This window comes from Oncorhynchus gorbuscha, linkage group LG19, assembly GCF_021184085.1.
Source record: "Oncorhynchus gorbuscha isolate QuinsamMale2020 ecotype Even-year linkage group LG19, OgorEven_v1.0, whole genome shotgun sequence".
Classification (NCBI taxonomy): domain Eukaryota; kingdom Metazoa; phylum Chordata; class Actinopteri; order Salmoniformes; family Salmonidae; genus Oncorhynchus; species Oncorhynchus gorbuscha.
In genome coordinates, this window is record NC_060191.1 from 76,903,540 (window position 1) to 76,919,121 (window position 15,582).

The 15,582-nt window shown below is 48.0% G+C and overlaps 1 protein-coding gene across 10 annotated transcripts in view; it reads right to left on the minus strand.

The window, feature by feature from the left end:
* The window catches only part of aplp2 (amyloid beta (A4) precursor-like protein 2), a 571,607-nt gene extending 556,364 nt beyond the window's left edge, over positions 1 to 15,243 (minus strand). For 6 of the 10 annotated variants that reach the window (XM_046315945.1, XM_046315937.1, XM_046315939.1 and 3 more), the window contains exon 1: positions 14,966 to 15,242. In XM_046315945.1, the coding sequence (XP_046171901.1) occupies positions 14,966 to 15,037 (72 nt within the window). In that variant the 5' untranslated portion in view covers positions 15,038 to 15,242. Of the gene's footprint in view, positions 1 to 14,965 lie in introns of all 10 variants that reach the window. The other 4 variants (XM_046315944.1, XM_046315943.1, XM_046315940.1 and 1 more) reach the window with 2 other exon arrangements.
* Positions 15,244 to 15,582: the final 339 nt, after the last annotated feature.

Here is a 15,582-nt window from a genome sequence, read left to right on the forward strand (position 1 = left end):
ATGTTCCCAGGGCTATGATGACATGTTCCCAGGGCTATGATGATATGTTCCCAGGGCTATGATGATATGTTCCCAGGGCTATGATGACATGTTCCCAGGGCTATGATGATATGTTCCCAGGGCTATGTTCCCAGGGCTATGATGACATGTTCCCAGGGCTATGTTCCCAGGGCTATGATGACATGTTCCCAGGGCTATGATGACATGTTCCCAGGGCTATGTTCCCAGGGCTATGATGACATGTTCCCAGGGCTATGATGACATGTTCCCAGGGCTATGTTCCCAGGGCTATGATGACATGTTCCCAGGGCTATGATGATATGTTCCCAGGGCTATGATGATATGTTCCCAGGGCTATGTTCCCAGGGCTATGTTCCCAGGGCTATGATGATATGTTCCCAGGGCTATGATGATATGTTCCCAGGGCTATGTTCCCAGGGCTATGATGATATGTTCCCAGGGCTATGTTCCCAGGGCTATGATGATATGTTCCCAGGGCTATGATGATATGTTCCCAGGGCTGTGATGACATGTTCCCAGGGCTATGATGACATGTTCCCAGGGCTATGATGATATGTTCCCAGGGCTGTGATGACATGTTCCCAGGGCTATGATGATATGTTCCCAGGGCTATGTTCCCAGGGCTATGTTCCCAGGGCTATGATGACATGTTCCCAGGGCTATGATGACATGTTCCCAGGGCTATGATGATATGTTCCCAGGGCTGTGATGACATGTTCCCAGGGCTGTGATGATATGTTCCCAGGGCTATGTTCCCAGGGCTATGATGACATGTTCCCAGGGCTATGATGATATGTTCCCAGGGCTATGATGATATGTTCCCAGGGCTATGATGACATGTTCCCAGGGCTATGATGATATGTTCCCAGGGCTATGATGATATGTTCCCAGGGCTATGATGATATGTTCCCAGGGCTATGATGACATGTTCCCAGGGCTATGATGATATGTTCCCAGGGCTATGATGACATGTTCCCAGGGCTATGATGATATGTTCCCAGGGCTGTGATGACATGTTCCCAGGGCTATGATGATATGTTCCCAGGGCTGTGATGACATGTTCCCAGGGCTGTGATGATATGTTCCCAGGGCTATGTTCCCAGGGCTATGATGACATGTTCCCAGGGCTATGATGATATGTTCCCAGGGCTATGATGATATGTTCCCAGGGCTATGATGACATGTTCCCAGGGCTATGATGATATGTTCCCAGGGCTGTGATGACATGTTCCCAGGGCTGTGATGATATGTTCCCAGGGCTATGTTCCCAGGGCTATGATGACATGTTCCCAGGGCTATGATGATATGTTCCCAGGGCTATGATGATATGTTCCCAGGGCTATGATGACATGTTCCCAGGGCTATGATGATATGTTCCCAGGGCTATGATGATATGTTCCCAGGGCTATGATGATATGTTCCCAGGGCTATGATGATATGTTCCCAGGGCTATGATGACATGTTCCCAGGGCTATGATGATATGTTCCCAGGGCTATGATGACATGTTCCCAGGGCTATAATGACATGTTCCCAGGGCTATGATGATATGTTCCCAGGGCTATGTTCCCAGGGCTATGATGATATGTTCCCAGGGCTATGATGATATGTTCCCAGGGCTATGATGATATGTTCCCAGGGCTATGTTCCCAGGGCTATGATGACATGTTCCCAGGGTTATGATGACATGTTCCCAGGGTTATGATGACATGTTCCCAGGGCTATGATGACATGTTCCCAGGGCTATGATGACATGTTCCCAGGGCTATGATGACATGTTCCCAGGGCTATGTTCCCAGGGCTATGATGACATGTTCCCAGGGCTATAATGACATGTTCCCAGGGCTATGATGATATGTTCCCAGGGCTATGTTCCCAGGGCTATGATGACATGTTCCCAGGGCTATGATGACATGTTCCCAGGGCTATGATCCCAGGGCTATGATGACATGTTCCCAGGGCTATGATCCCAGGGCTATGATGACATGTTCCCAGGGCTATGTTCCCAGGGCTATGATGACATGTTCCCAGGGCTATGATGACATGTTCCCAGGGCTATGATGACATGTTCCCAGGGTTATGATGACATGTTGTCCGGGCTATGATGACATGTTCCCAGGGCTATGATGACATGTTCCCAGGGCTATGATGACATGTTCCCAGGGCTATGTTCCCAGGGCTATGATGACATGTTCCCAGGGCTATGATGACATGTTCCCAGGGCTATGATCCCAGGGCTATGATGACATGTTCCCAGGGCTATGATCCCAGGTCTATGATGACATGTTCCCAGGGCTATGTTCCCAGGGCTATGATGACATGTTCCCAGGGCTATGATGACATGTTCCCAGGGCTATGATGACATGTTCCCAGGGCTATAATGACATGTTCCCAGGGCTATAATGACATGTTCCCAGGGCTATAATGAGATGTTCCCAGGGCTATGATGATATGTTCCCAGGGCTATGTTCCCAGGGCTATGATGACATGTTCCCAGGGCTATGATGACATGTTCCCAGGGCTATGATCCCAGGGCTATGATGACATGTTCCCAGGGCTATGATCCCAGGGCTATGATGACATGTTCCCAGGGCTATGTTCCCAGGGCTATGATGACATGTTCCCAGGGCTATGATGACATGTTCCCAGGGTTATGATGACATGTTCCCAGGGCTGTGATGGTATGTTCCCAGGGCTATGATGATATGTTCCCAGGGCTATGATGACATGTTCCCAGGGCTATGATGACATGTTCCCAGGGCTATGTTCCCAGGGCTATGATGACATGTTCCCAGTGCTATGATGACATTTTCCCAGGGCTATGATCCCAGGGCTATGATGACATGTTCCCAGGGCTATGATCCCAGGGCTATGATGACATGTTCCCAGGGCTATGTTCCCAGGGCTATGATGACATGTTCCCAGGGCTATGATGACATGTTCCCAGGGTTATGATGACATGTTCCCAGGGCTGTGATGGTATGTTCCCAGGGCTATGATGACATGTTCCCAGGGCTATGATGACATGTTCCCAGGGCTATGATGATATGTTCCCAGGGTTATGATGACATGTTCCCAGGGCTGTGATGGTATGTTCCCAGGGCTATGATGACATGTTCCCAGGGCTATGATGACATGTTCCCAGGGCTATGATGACATGTTCCCAGGGCTATGATGACATGTTCCCAGGGCTATGATGACATGTTCCCAGGGCTATGACGACATGTTCCCAGGGCTATGACGACATGTTCCCAGGGCTATGATGACATGTTCCCAGGGCTATGACGACATGTTCCCAGGGCAAAGAAAAAATGGAAAGGCTACCCCGTTTTTGTTTACAGTATGAAGACTGAGGCTTGTTTTCCATTACACTGATTGAACAAGCTCCCTCCTCCCTGCTTCTTCCTCCCTCCTCCCTGCTTCCCCCTCCCTCCTCCCTGCTTCCTCCTCCCTGCTTCCTCCTTCCTGATTCCTCCTCCCTCCTCCCTGCTTCTTCCTTACTGCTTCCTCCTCCCTCCTCCTTCCTTCCTCCTCCCTGCTCCCTCCTCCCTGCTTCTTCCTTCCTCCTCCCTGCTCCCTCCTCCCTGCTTCTTCCTTCCTGCTTCTTCCTCCCTCCTCCCTGCTTCTTCCTTCCTGCTTCTTCCTCCCTCCTCCCTGCTTCTTCCTTCCTGCTTCTTCCTCCCTCCTCCCTGCTTCTTCCTCCCTGCTTCTTCCTCCCTCCTCCCTGCTTCTTCCTCCCTCCTCCCCGCTTCTTCCTCCCCGCTTCTTCCTCCCTCCTCCCTGCTTCTTCCTCCCTCCTTCTTCCTCCCTCAGGCTTCAAATTCTGATTGAAGCATTTTGGTAAACAGAAAACACACTGACAGGCCAAGGTCACACAACTCCAAATGGAAGCAAGTGGTAGCTGTCTATTTACCACCACAATCTGATGCTGGCACTAAGACTGTAAGACCGTAAGACCATAAGACTGTATAAGGCCACCAGCAAACAAGAACATGCTCACCCAGAGGCGGCACTCCTAGTGGCCGGGGAATTAAACACAGGGAAACAAATCAGTTTAACCTCATTTCTACCAGCATGTTACATGTACTGCAAGGAGAGGGAGAAGGGGAAAAAAAACTCAACATTCTTTAGTCCACACAGAGACAAGTACAAAGCTCTCCCTCGCCCTCCATTTGGCAAATCTGACCATAATTCTATCCTCCTGATTCCTGCTTACAAGCAAAAACTAAAACAGGGAAATACCAGTGACTCGCTCAATAGGGAAGTGGTCAGATGACGCAGATGCTAAGCTACAGGACTGTTTTTCTTTCACAGAGTGGAATATGTTCTGGGATTCTTCCGATGACATTGAGGAGTACACCACATCAGTCACTGGCTTCATCAATAAGTGCATCGATGACGTCATCCCCACAGTGACCATACGTACATACCCCAACCAGAAGCCATGGATTATAGGCAACATCCGCACTGAGCTAAAGGGTAGAGCTGCCGATTTCAAGGAGCAGGACTCTGACCCGGACGCTTATTAACAAAACGCTATGCCCTCCGAACCATCAAACAGGCAAAGCGTCAATACAGGACTAAGATCGAATCATACTACATACTACATACTACATACTACAGCTCTGATGCTCGCCGGATGTGGCTTGCAAACTATTACAGACTACAAAGGGAAGTACAGCCATGAGCTGCCCAGTGACACGAGTCTACCGGACAAGCTAAACTACTTCTACGCTCGCTTCGAGCTATCCCAGACGATTGTGTGATCGCACTAGCTGTAGCCGATGAGAGTAAGACCTTTAAACAGGTCAAAATTCACAAGGCCAGACTGATTACCAGGATGTGCACTCTGAGCATGCACTGACCAACTGGCATGTCTCTTCACTGACATTTTCAACTGGTCCCTGACAGAGTCTGTAATACCAACATGTTTCATGCAGACCACCATAGTCCCTGTGCCCTATAACACTAAGGTAACCTGCCTAAATGACTACTGACCCGCAGCACTCACGTCTGTAGCCACGATATGGCTGGTTATGGCTCAACATCACCATCCCAGAAACCCAAGGGCCACTCCAATTTGCATACCTCCCCAACAGGTCCACAGATGATGCAATCTCCATTACACTGCCCTTTCCTACCTGGACAAAAGGAACACCTACATGAGAATGCTACTCAAATCAAAATGTCTTTAGGTCACATGCACCGAATACAACAGGTGTAGTAGACCTTACAGTGAAATGCTGAATACAACAGGTGTAGTAGACCTCACAGTGAAATGCTGAATACAACAGGTGTAGTAGACCTTACAGTGACCTTACACTGTGAGGTCTACTACACCTGTTGTATTCAGCATTTCACTGTGAGGTCTACTACACCTGTTGTATTCAGCATTTCACTGTGAGGTCTACTACACCTGTTGTATTCAGCATTTCACTGTAAGGTCTACTACACCTGTTGTATTCAGCATTTCACTGTGAGGTCTACTACACCTGTTGTATTCAGCATTTCACTGTGAGGTCTACTACACCTGTTGTATTCAGCATTTCACTGTGAGGTCTACTACACCTGTTGTATTCAGCATTTCACTGTGAGGTCTACTACACCTGTTGTATTCAGCATTTCACTGTAAGGTCTACACACCTGTTGTATTCAGCATTTCACTGTAAGGTCTACTACACCTGTTGTATTCAGCATTTCACTGTGAGGTCTACTACACCTGTTGTATTCAGCATTTCACTGTGAGGTCTACTACACCTGTTGTATTCAGCATTTCACTGTGAGGTCTACTACACCTGTTGTATTCAGCATTTCACTGTGAGGTCTACTACACCTGTTGTATTCAGCATTTCACTGTAAGGTCTACTACACCTGTTGTATTCAGCATTTCACTGTAAGGTCTACTACACCTGTTGTATTCAGCATTTCACTGTAAGGTCTACTACACCTGTTGTATTCAGCATTTCACTGTAAGGTCTACTACACCTGTTGTATTCAGCATTTCACTGTAAGGTCTACTACACCTGTTGTATTCAGCATTTCACTGTGAGGTCTACTACACCTGTTGTATTCAGCATTTCACTGTTAGGTCTACTACACCTGTTGTATTCAGCATTTCACTGTGAGGTCTACTACACCTGTTGTATTCAGCATTTCACCATTTGAATGACTGGAATTTCTAATGAACTCTGTATCCAAACACCACGAAGGCAGTCGGACTAGAAACCTGAACCCAAGACAGTAATGGCAACATGTACCCTACTACAGGTCTATTGACAGGATAGCAACATGTACCCTACTACAGGTCTATTGACAGGATAGCAACATGTACCCTACTACAGGTCTATTGACAGGATAGCAACATGTACCCTACTACAGGTCTATTGACAGGATAGCAACATGTACCCTACTACAGGTCTATTGACAGGATAGCAACATGCTATTTCTGGGCCTTTTACTAAATGCAAAAATAGCTTGCAAGTAAGCATTGTACTGTGTCCACTACGATGTAACCTGTGCATATACAAATATACATTTGATTTGTAAAGTACAAAAACATGCTACCTGTGTTGTGCTTCAACTATAGACATGTCATATATAGACATAATGTCTCTTATTGCATAGCCTGAGTTATTTAGAGGTCCCTGGCACTGCGGTTATGACTGTGGCTCCCATTGTCCCCTCGCGGGGTCAGGGGGCCCGGCTCACCCTCGCGGGGTCAGGGGGCCCGGCTCACCCTCGCGGGGTCAGGGGGCCCGGCTCACCCTCGCGGGGTCAGGGGGCCCGGCTCACCCTCGCGGGGTCAGGGGGCCCGGCTCACCCTCGCGGGGTCAGGGGGCCCGGCTCACCCTCGCGGGGTCAGGGGGCCCGGCTCACCCTCGCGGGGTCAGGGGGCCCGGCTCACCCTCGCGGGGTCAGGGGGCCCGGCTCACCCTCGCGGGGTCAGGGGGCCCGGCTCACCCTCGCGGGGTCAGGGGCCCGGCTCACCCTCGCGGGGTCAGGGGCCCGGCTCACCCTCGCGGGGTCAGGGGCCCGGCTCACCCTCGCGGGGTCAGGGGCCCGGCTCACCCTCGCGGGGTCAGGGGGCCCGGCTCCCCTCGCGGGGTCAGGGGGCCCGGCTCCCCTCGCGGGGTCAGGGGGCCCGGCTCCCCTCGCGGGGTCAGGGGGCCCGGCTCCCCTCGCGGGGTCAGGGGGCCCGGCTCCCCTCGCAGAGCCGAGCACCGAACGGGATTAAACATTTTTAAAATGTCAGCTATTCTGCGTTGCATTAATCCGCTGTGAGCGCTGCAACTCTCCTGATAGACGCAAAAGCAGATTTATAAAACGGCTGACCTCCTTATTCCAGGAGACAATGAAGCATCTCAAATGGTATCCTAGACTCTATATAGGGCACTACTGTTGACCCGTGGCCCCCGATAGGGCACTACTGTTGACCCCCCGATAGGGCACTACTGTTGACCCCCCGTAGGGCACTACTGTTGACCCGTGGCCCGCGATAGGGCACTACTGTTGACCCGTGGCCCGCGATAGGGCACTACTGTTGACCCCCCGATAGGGCACTACTGTTGACCCCCCGATAGGGCACTACTGTTGACCCGTGGCCCCCGATAGGGCACTACTGTTGACCCGTGGCCCCCGATAGGGCACTACTGTTGACCCGTGGCCCCCGATAGGGCACTACTGTTGACCCCCCGTAGGGCACTACTGTTGACCCCCCGTAGGGCACTACTGTTGACCCCCCGTAGGGCACTACTGTTGACCCGTGGCCCCACTAGGGCACTACTGTTGACCCCCCGTAGGGCACTACTGTTGACCCGTGGCCCCACTAGGGCACTACTGTTGACCCCCCGTAGGGCACTACTGTTGACCCCCGTGACCCCCGGGGCACTACTGTTGACCCGTGGCCCCACTAGGACACTACTGTTGACCCCCCGTAGGGAACTACTGTTGACCCCCGTAGGGCACGACTTTGACCCGTGGCCCCACTAGGGCACTACTGTTGACCCCCGATAGGGCACTACTGTTGACCCCCCGATAGGGCACTACTGTTGACCCCCCGATAGGGCACTACTGTTGACCCCCGTAGGGCACTACTGTTGACCCCCCCAGATGGGGCACTACTGTTGACCCCCCCGTAGGGCACTACTGTTGACCCCCCCGTTGACCCCGTAGGGCACTACTGTTGACCCCCGTAGGGCACTACTGTTGACCCCGTAGGGCACTACTGTTGACCCCGTAGGGCACTACTGTTGACCCCCGTAGGGCACTACTGTTGACCCCCGTAGGGCACTACTGTTGACCCCCGTAGGGCACTACTGTTGACCCCCCGTAGGGCACTACTGTTGACCCCCCGTAGGGCACTACTGTTGACCCCCCGTAGGGGCACTACTGTTGACCCCCCGTAGGGCACTACTGTTGACCCGTGGCGTCAGGAATGCACAATGTAACAACAGAAGTGGAGGAGTCACAGTGTTTCTGTAACTAAAGAGGAACAAAGAAAGTCCAGAGAAATTACCAGCAGGATAAAACCAGTCTAAATCATTACGCCCCAGTCTAAATCGGTACGCCCCAGCCTAAATCGGTACGCCCCAGCCTAAATCGGTACGCCCCAGTCTAAATCGGTACGCCCCAGTCTAAATCGGTACGCCCCAGTCTAAATCGGTACGCCCCAGTCTAAATCAGTACGGATGTGTGAAAGAGTATATGTTTTAATTGAAATTACCAAAATGTCTCCCTTTCACCAGATCCGAATATTTCCGCATGAACGAGTGCATGTTCATAGATTCGGTCGCCTATGCTACAAAATCTAATGTTCTGTCCCTATGAAGTCATGTATTTTAGGCCGTGGCCTGAAGGACAGCTCCGTGATGTCATGAAAAACAGCAAGCAGACACATGGAGTCTTTTATAACAGGAAGTAAAACAAACAGATCCCGCTGACTTCAGTTTCCCTTCTAAAAAAAGGGGAAACTTGATGTATGCTTATCACCAATCAACATAAAGATTAGTCCAGCGCGGAGACCTCTAAAAGATCAGAGGAAGTGATGACACCAAGGCTTCATTTAACCATACGACAATCACTATTCCATTAAAAAAGGAACAGAATACTAAATATTGACCAGCCTTTATGTTCAATAAAATAAAAGATACTAAAATATGTTCATTCATAACCATTCAAATGGATAGGCCTATTACCCAGAGTGCAGCAGTATAGATTTTTTGGTTAAATAATTAGCAATAATTCCCAATAGCCAGCCCCCCCCCCCCGCTACTGCAAGCATTGTGAGAGGTTGTGATGCAAGAAACTGCAGAGAAACCCTTCCCTCCCAGATAACAGCTAGTAGCCTACACAACAAGTACCAGGAGACACTGTCCCAAATCCTTCCCAAGCCTGGCCCTGTGATACCCAAAGCCTTCCCTGGCCCTGTGATACCCAAATCCTTCCCAAGCCTGGCCCTGTGATACCCAAATCCTTCCCAAGCCTGGCCCTGTGATACCCAAATCCTTCCCAAGCCTGGCCCTGTGATACCCAAAGCCTTCCCAAGCCTGGCCCTGTGATACCCAAAGCCTTCCCAAGCCTGGCCCTGTGATACCCAAAGCCTTCCCAAGCCTGGCCCTGTGATACCCAAAGCCTTCCCAAGCCTGGCCCTGTGATACCCAAATCCTTCCCAAGCCTGGCCCTGTGATACCCAAATCCTTCCCAGTGTAGCACCAGCAGCATGTTGTTCATAGCTGGCTCAGTCAGTCGTATAGCGCCTGGCTTGTTGACTTTGCTCTGAGAATTCAATACATCTTTATCTCATCATAACCCAAGCCTGATATAGCACACTGATATAACACACAGACACACCTTTGTCTGTAAGGAACAATAGCATCACACACACACACACAACTAGGAGCAGAACCAGGACCAGAAGGTCATCTGTTCTTCTGTCCAATGCAGCACGACTCCAGACAGGTGAAATGTTTCTCTTCTGATCAGTACATGGTTCCCATTCTGTACAGTCTCTGGCTAGTGAGACCTACTCCAGAAAAATACAAGGTAGATTCCCATTCTGTACAGTCTCTGGCTAGTGAGACCTACTCCAGAAAAATACAAGGTAGATTCCCATTCTGTACAGTCTCTGGCTAGTGAGACCTACTCCAGAAAAATACAAGGTAGATTCCCATTCTGTACAGTCTCTGGCTAGTGAGACCTACTCCAGAAAAATACAAGGTAGATTCCCATTCTGTACAGTCTCTGGCTAGTGAGACCTACTCCAGAAAAATACAAGGTAGGCCAAAATAAAAGCATGATTTCTTTCCAGAGTGAATTGGCTTAATGTCATTGTAGAAAATGATTGTTTCACAGGTAACTGCCAAACTAAGAACGGTACACCAACAAGTGTTTTGATAGGCCGTCGGACCACCATGATTCTGGAATTTAAATTGGAGGGATGTGACACCATTCTACCACTAGAATTTACATTATTTGGCGTTTTGATGATGATGATGATGAGGACAGTGGTGACAAAACGCTGTCTCAGGAGCAGAATCCACAACCTCCCACAAGTGTGCAATTGCGTTGAAATCTGTTGACGGAGACGGCCCATGGCAATAGTGTTGGCATCGTTTTCATCAAACCAGTCAGTGACCACTCGTTCCCTGTGGACGGTGTCATCCTAGCCAGCCATGGTAGCCTAAATAATAAGAACAATAATAAATAGCCTGTCCAGCATTTTTATTCATGTTGGGATATTAATTACCTTGGGGCGGCAGGCTAGTCTAGCGGTTTGAGCGTTGGACTAGTAACCCGGAAGGTTGCAAGTTCAAACCCCCGAGCTGACAAGGTACAAATCTGTCGTTCTGCTCCTGAACAAGGTAGTTAACCCACTGTTCCTAGGCCGTCATTGAAAATAAGAATTTGTTCTTAACTGACTTGCCAAGTTAAATAAAGGAAAAAATATATATATAATAATAATTAACTCTGGAACAACACCGGTGTGGAAGCCTCTGGTTTCAATATACTTTATATCCCTCATTTACTCAAGTGTTTACTTTCTATTTGGCAGTCACCTGTAAAACAAGTATAGTACCAGACTCTCAAAACCAGGCGGTTCTTGATTCCCTGCTTTTTCTCCTTGTGAGAAATGACATGAATGGTCGACGAGGTCTGAGATCAAATGAATGATCATTGTGTTGTTATATTTGTCAGGAAGACTGTAGAAGCATGTTGCGTCCAGGCCAGTCCCACTCTGACCCTGGTTTAGAGCGGTAGACAGGCAGATAGGACCCGCCTGCTTACAGCTGCACTAGGGGCAGACGGACTTTCCTGTGTAAGACACCGTGGAGCCGGCGCGAGACCTATTGCTCGGGAAAATGTACCTGGATCCAGTAATGATAAATAGGTTGTACTCCAAACTGTCCCATTTCCCCAACTGTTACACTGAGAAGATTTGCACGACTGCTAGTTTAAGGTAAACTGCCGTTTTGTCGTCCTCATTCTATCTAGCAGTAGCAACACACTGCCACAGCAGCCATTACGGAGTACAACGCAAGACTCATCCCTGGACTGAGCTACATTTTCTGAGCCATTGCGCTCTCGCTGGCTCCTTCGTGTCTTAAAGCCAATTTACGGGCATTCCTGGCATCTGCATTGGCCGTACAGTGTTTACTGCGATGCGGCCTCAGGGCATTCATACCGCTTGCACTTGGTGAGACAAGGCTGTTTGTCAAGAAAGAGAGAGTTTGTGTTTATACAGGATGTCCCACCCTCACCTACCGTCAACCAATCATATCAACGCAGAGCTATACGGAGCACTCTTCGTTTAAAAAATAAAAGTGGGAGGCGCACGGCAATAACGTAAGGAGATTGATTTGGCCTCCGCAAAAGCCCCCAGAATTGCGTCAGACCCTCAGTATGGAGCCTCCGGATCACATTGCCCGATCAAACACAAACCATGGCTATAAAGTCACCTTTCATCTCCGAATCACATTCTAAAGGGAGCTGCATGGTCAATCCGACCTCTGCAGTGAACGTACAGTATTTAACGGCGATGCAGCTTCCGTAGAGGTCAGAGAGTTCATACTTCTTTTGCGTCGGGCAGCGGTTACACGCAATTGGTTTGCACCGTACCACGCGTAGTGATAACGGGCTAGTCTCTAAAGCCATCCAGCTCATTACAAGCAACTGGCTGAATGAAAAAAAAAATACATTTTCTGAGATGTTGGCAGTCCGTTTCCTGGTGTTTGACATCGGAGCTCAGCCAAGATGGCACGAAGTAAACTATTTTTTTTTTTTATAAATGCACCATTTTTCCACCTGTAGCTCAATCCCAAATATCCCCATTTCCACCACAGCAAAAATAGCATTTAGGCTGTTTATATGTATTCCACACAAAATCAGAGTTTAATGCTGTAGGGATGTCAACTCTAATCAAATGTTCAGGTCACCGTCATCAAATCAACTGCATTACTGTTAAAAAACTACTTCCACTACCAACAATGACTTCTGTATGCTAACTATGCTAACTATGCTAACTATGCTAACTATGCTAACAGTGTATACGAACAAGAGTTAGTATTTAGCATTTACTTTTTCTAAACCTGAAAATGGGGACAACTTCTAAAATGTTATGCAGAGAAAAACAGCCAAATATATCCAAATCGGATTTTAGTAACCACAGCATGAGCCTGTTACAGAACATCAATCATGACAGATTTTTTTATCCAGTTTGTCAGATCAGATTTGGTTGAATCCAATCTGGCGTCCTTCTTCTATCCCCCGCGGTCTGCCTACCATTGACCACATCCATCCCCAATACCTCCCAGATCACAATCCAACAGTTCAAACTCATTGAAATCCCTTCACAAGGTATCATAAAGATGTTTTTTTGTGAACTTGTTCTGATAGCCTTATCAAAAACACAGATCAAGCATAAATTTCCTTTAATTAAAAAAGGCGCTGCAGTGTCAATCCGTTATTTGCAGTGGCCATACTGCGTTTACTGTGTTACGGCCTCTGCAGAAGGAAGACCTCATACTTCCCATCGTGGAGCAGGAGCAGAGCTGTTGTCAAGGAAGTAGTTAAGGATGTTGTCAAGGAAGTTGTGAAGGAAGTTGTCAAGGAAGTGAGTTTGTGTTTATACAGGATCTCCCGCCGCCACCTACCAATCATGTCAATGCGGAGCAGTAGCAATGCGTGGGTAAAAATGTTTTTTTTTAAATCACCAGGGAAACCAACCGATATAATTAAAAGCTATAGTACAACCTTGTGATACTTGTGTTGTTTACTCTGTAACCCGTTAGTTGATATGCCTCGACACCGTGACATACAGGCCTAAAAGGCAGAGACATTAAGAAGACCCAGCGACAGAATCAATTCAATTCAACCTTCGTTTCATCACAAAACCAGAGAGCAACATCTGTCCGGTGGAGTCCACAAAGCATGACCTACAGCGTGGTTTCGCAAGTTAACGTTCCCCACATTTTCAGACTACTAAATGATTTATAACCACGGAGAAAACAGGAGCTACAGCGCCACTTCAACATCTAAATCACCTCGGCTTTTAGTCTAATACAGGACAACTGAGATGCCAAAAACCTTTTAGTCAACGTTAAATATGACATGGCTCTGGTTGTGTGTCTGTGTAGAAAGAAACATGTTGACTCAACCTACTTGTAGAGAAATGCCATCCTCCTCTTTCGTGTTGCCTAAACGTGTTGTACACAGTTAGTCTGTTGTTGTTCTAGGCTACCTGGCTACATTTTTCGCTCGCTAGCCTAACTTCCAGGCCAGCTAGTTAACATTAGCATACTACATCTAGCTACATATTGAATTTCAATTATCTCAGGACAGGGACACAATGAAAACATTTATGGTTGAATCAGAATAGCCCTAATAAAATAATTGAGTTTGTACAGAGAATTAAGTAAGTGCAAATACCTATCTACATCCATGGCTAACCATCTACATCCATGGCTATCCATGGCTAGGGGCAATTTTATCTAGCTAGCCACCGGAGGGCAACAACACAATGAGAAGCAACAAAGGTTATTTTCCGTCAATAATGACATTCTGCTTGTGATTTGATTGGTCTGAAGCCAAATTACAACTGGCTTCCCTTGATACTTTTTTTGGTGTGCCAGGACTATTAATGACTATTTATTTTTTAATCATGGGAGGCTATATGCTCGATGGCCTCCCTTGCATTGGAGACACATTAAGCCTCTTGGGATTTGAAGCACATTTATGAAAATAGAGAGACAAAATATTAAATTATTTTGTGTGTTTGATTTTTTTCTTGGTCAATTTTTGGGGGAAGCCCGGCTCCCATTGGCACCCATGAATACACGCCACTGATACTGAGCCCTTCACATTGTTACAACATTTGGGAGGCGCACAGCTATGCAGTATGTTGCTCGAGTTGGCCTCTGTAAGCCTCCGCAATTGCGTCACACCCGCTGTACGGAGCCTCCAGCAAGCATTGCCAGAGTAAGCATGAATTGGCTTTAACAGTGCTAGCGCACATTACCACAATTAACACAGTAGGCGATACACATGCGATTTTAAAACGACACATTGGCGATACAAGGACGATTGATTCAGTACATTGTAACAAGCTTCCTATAAATAAAAATACAGTTATTTAAAAACACAGTCCATGTCGAATAGCCACAGTGCGAATTATTGACAAGACAACTGACAAGAAAATCGGATATGTTAATGTATCAGCCTAATGATACAATGTATCAGCCTAATAATACAAAATGGTAGGAGAATGTAGCAGAAAGGCAGAATGTTACAAAGCCATAAGAGGCTTGGAGTCTGTAGTTGAACATATAGGCAGTGTATGGGTTACGGGGGAGTACGCAGTAAATCCCGTGAGCTTCCCCCTCCGTGATTCCAAGTTAAACAAGAAAGACAACAGAAATACAATGCGTGTCCGATTCCGGACTACATTCCTACCTCAATATAGCCGGCCAACCCTGGAACTACGATGCCCAAAATAAGGACCGATATTGCGGAGACTCGAACCATCTTCTAAACTGATCTGCGCCGATATCACAGTCAAATTGTCCTCTTAAAGTCGACAGGATCAATTCCACGATTAACAAGAAGACGAAAAAATGTCCCGGAATGATATTTAAATCTCTTCTGATGAGCGAAACTAGTCCTGCGCCGCTCGTTTGCCCCGAGAGATCGTCAGCGAAATGTAGCACACTAATGAGTGGGATAGGGAGGGAGGGAGGGAGGGAGTGTTCGTCCTGCCTCTTCTCTCTTTCTCCAGATCCCCCCCCGGTCTAACGTTATAGAACACAGTGCGCCGCCAGGCGTCTGGCGAGAGTCCTACCGGATGTGAAGTCATTAGATTAGGCTTTATGTACATATGATACGGCTGTTGATATGGGCCTAAAGGATTTTGTATTGTTACATACAATGGCGATTTTAGCATGTACATTTTGGGGTGTGTGTGTGTGTGTGGGGGGGGGACACGTTTTAGATGCATCCCAGCAGAGCCTCAACACAACACCAGACAATACATGAATTGCACTATAACGGTGACAAACGGTGCACACAAACGG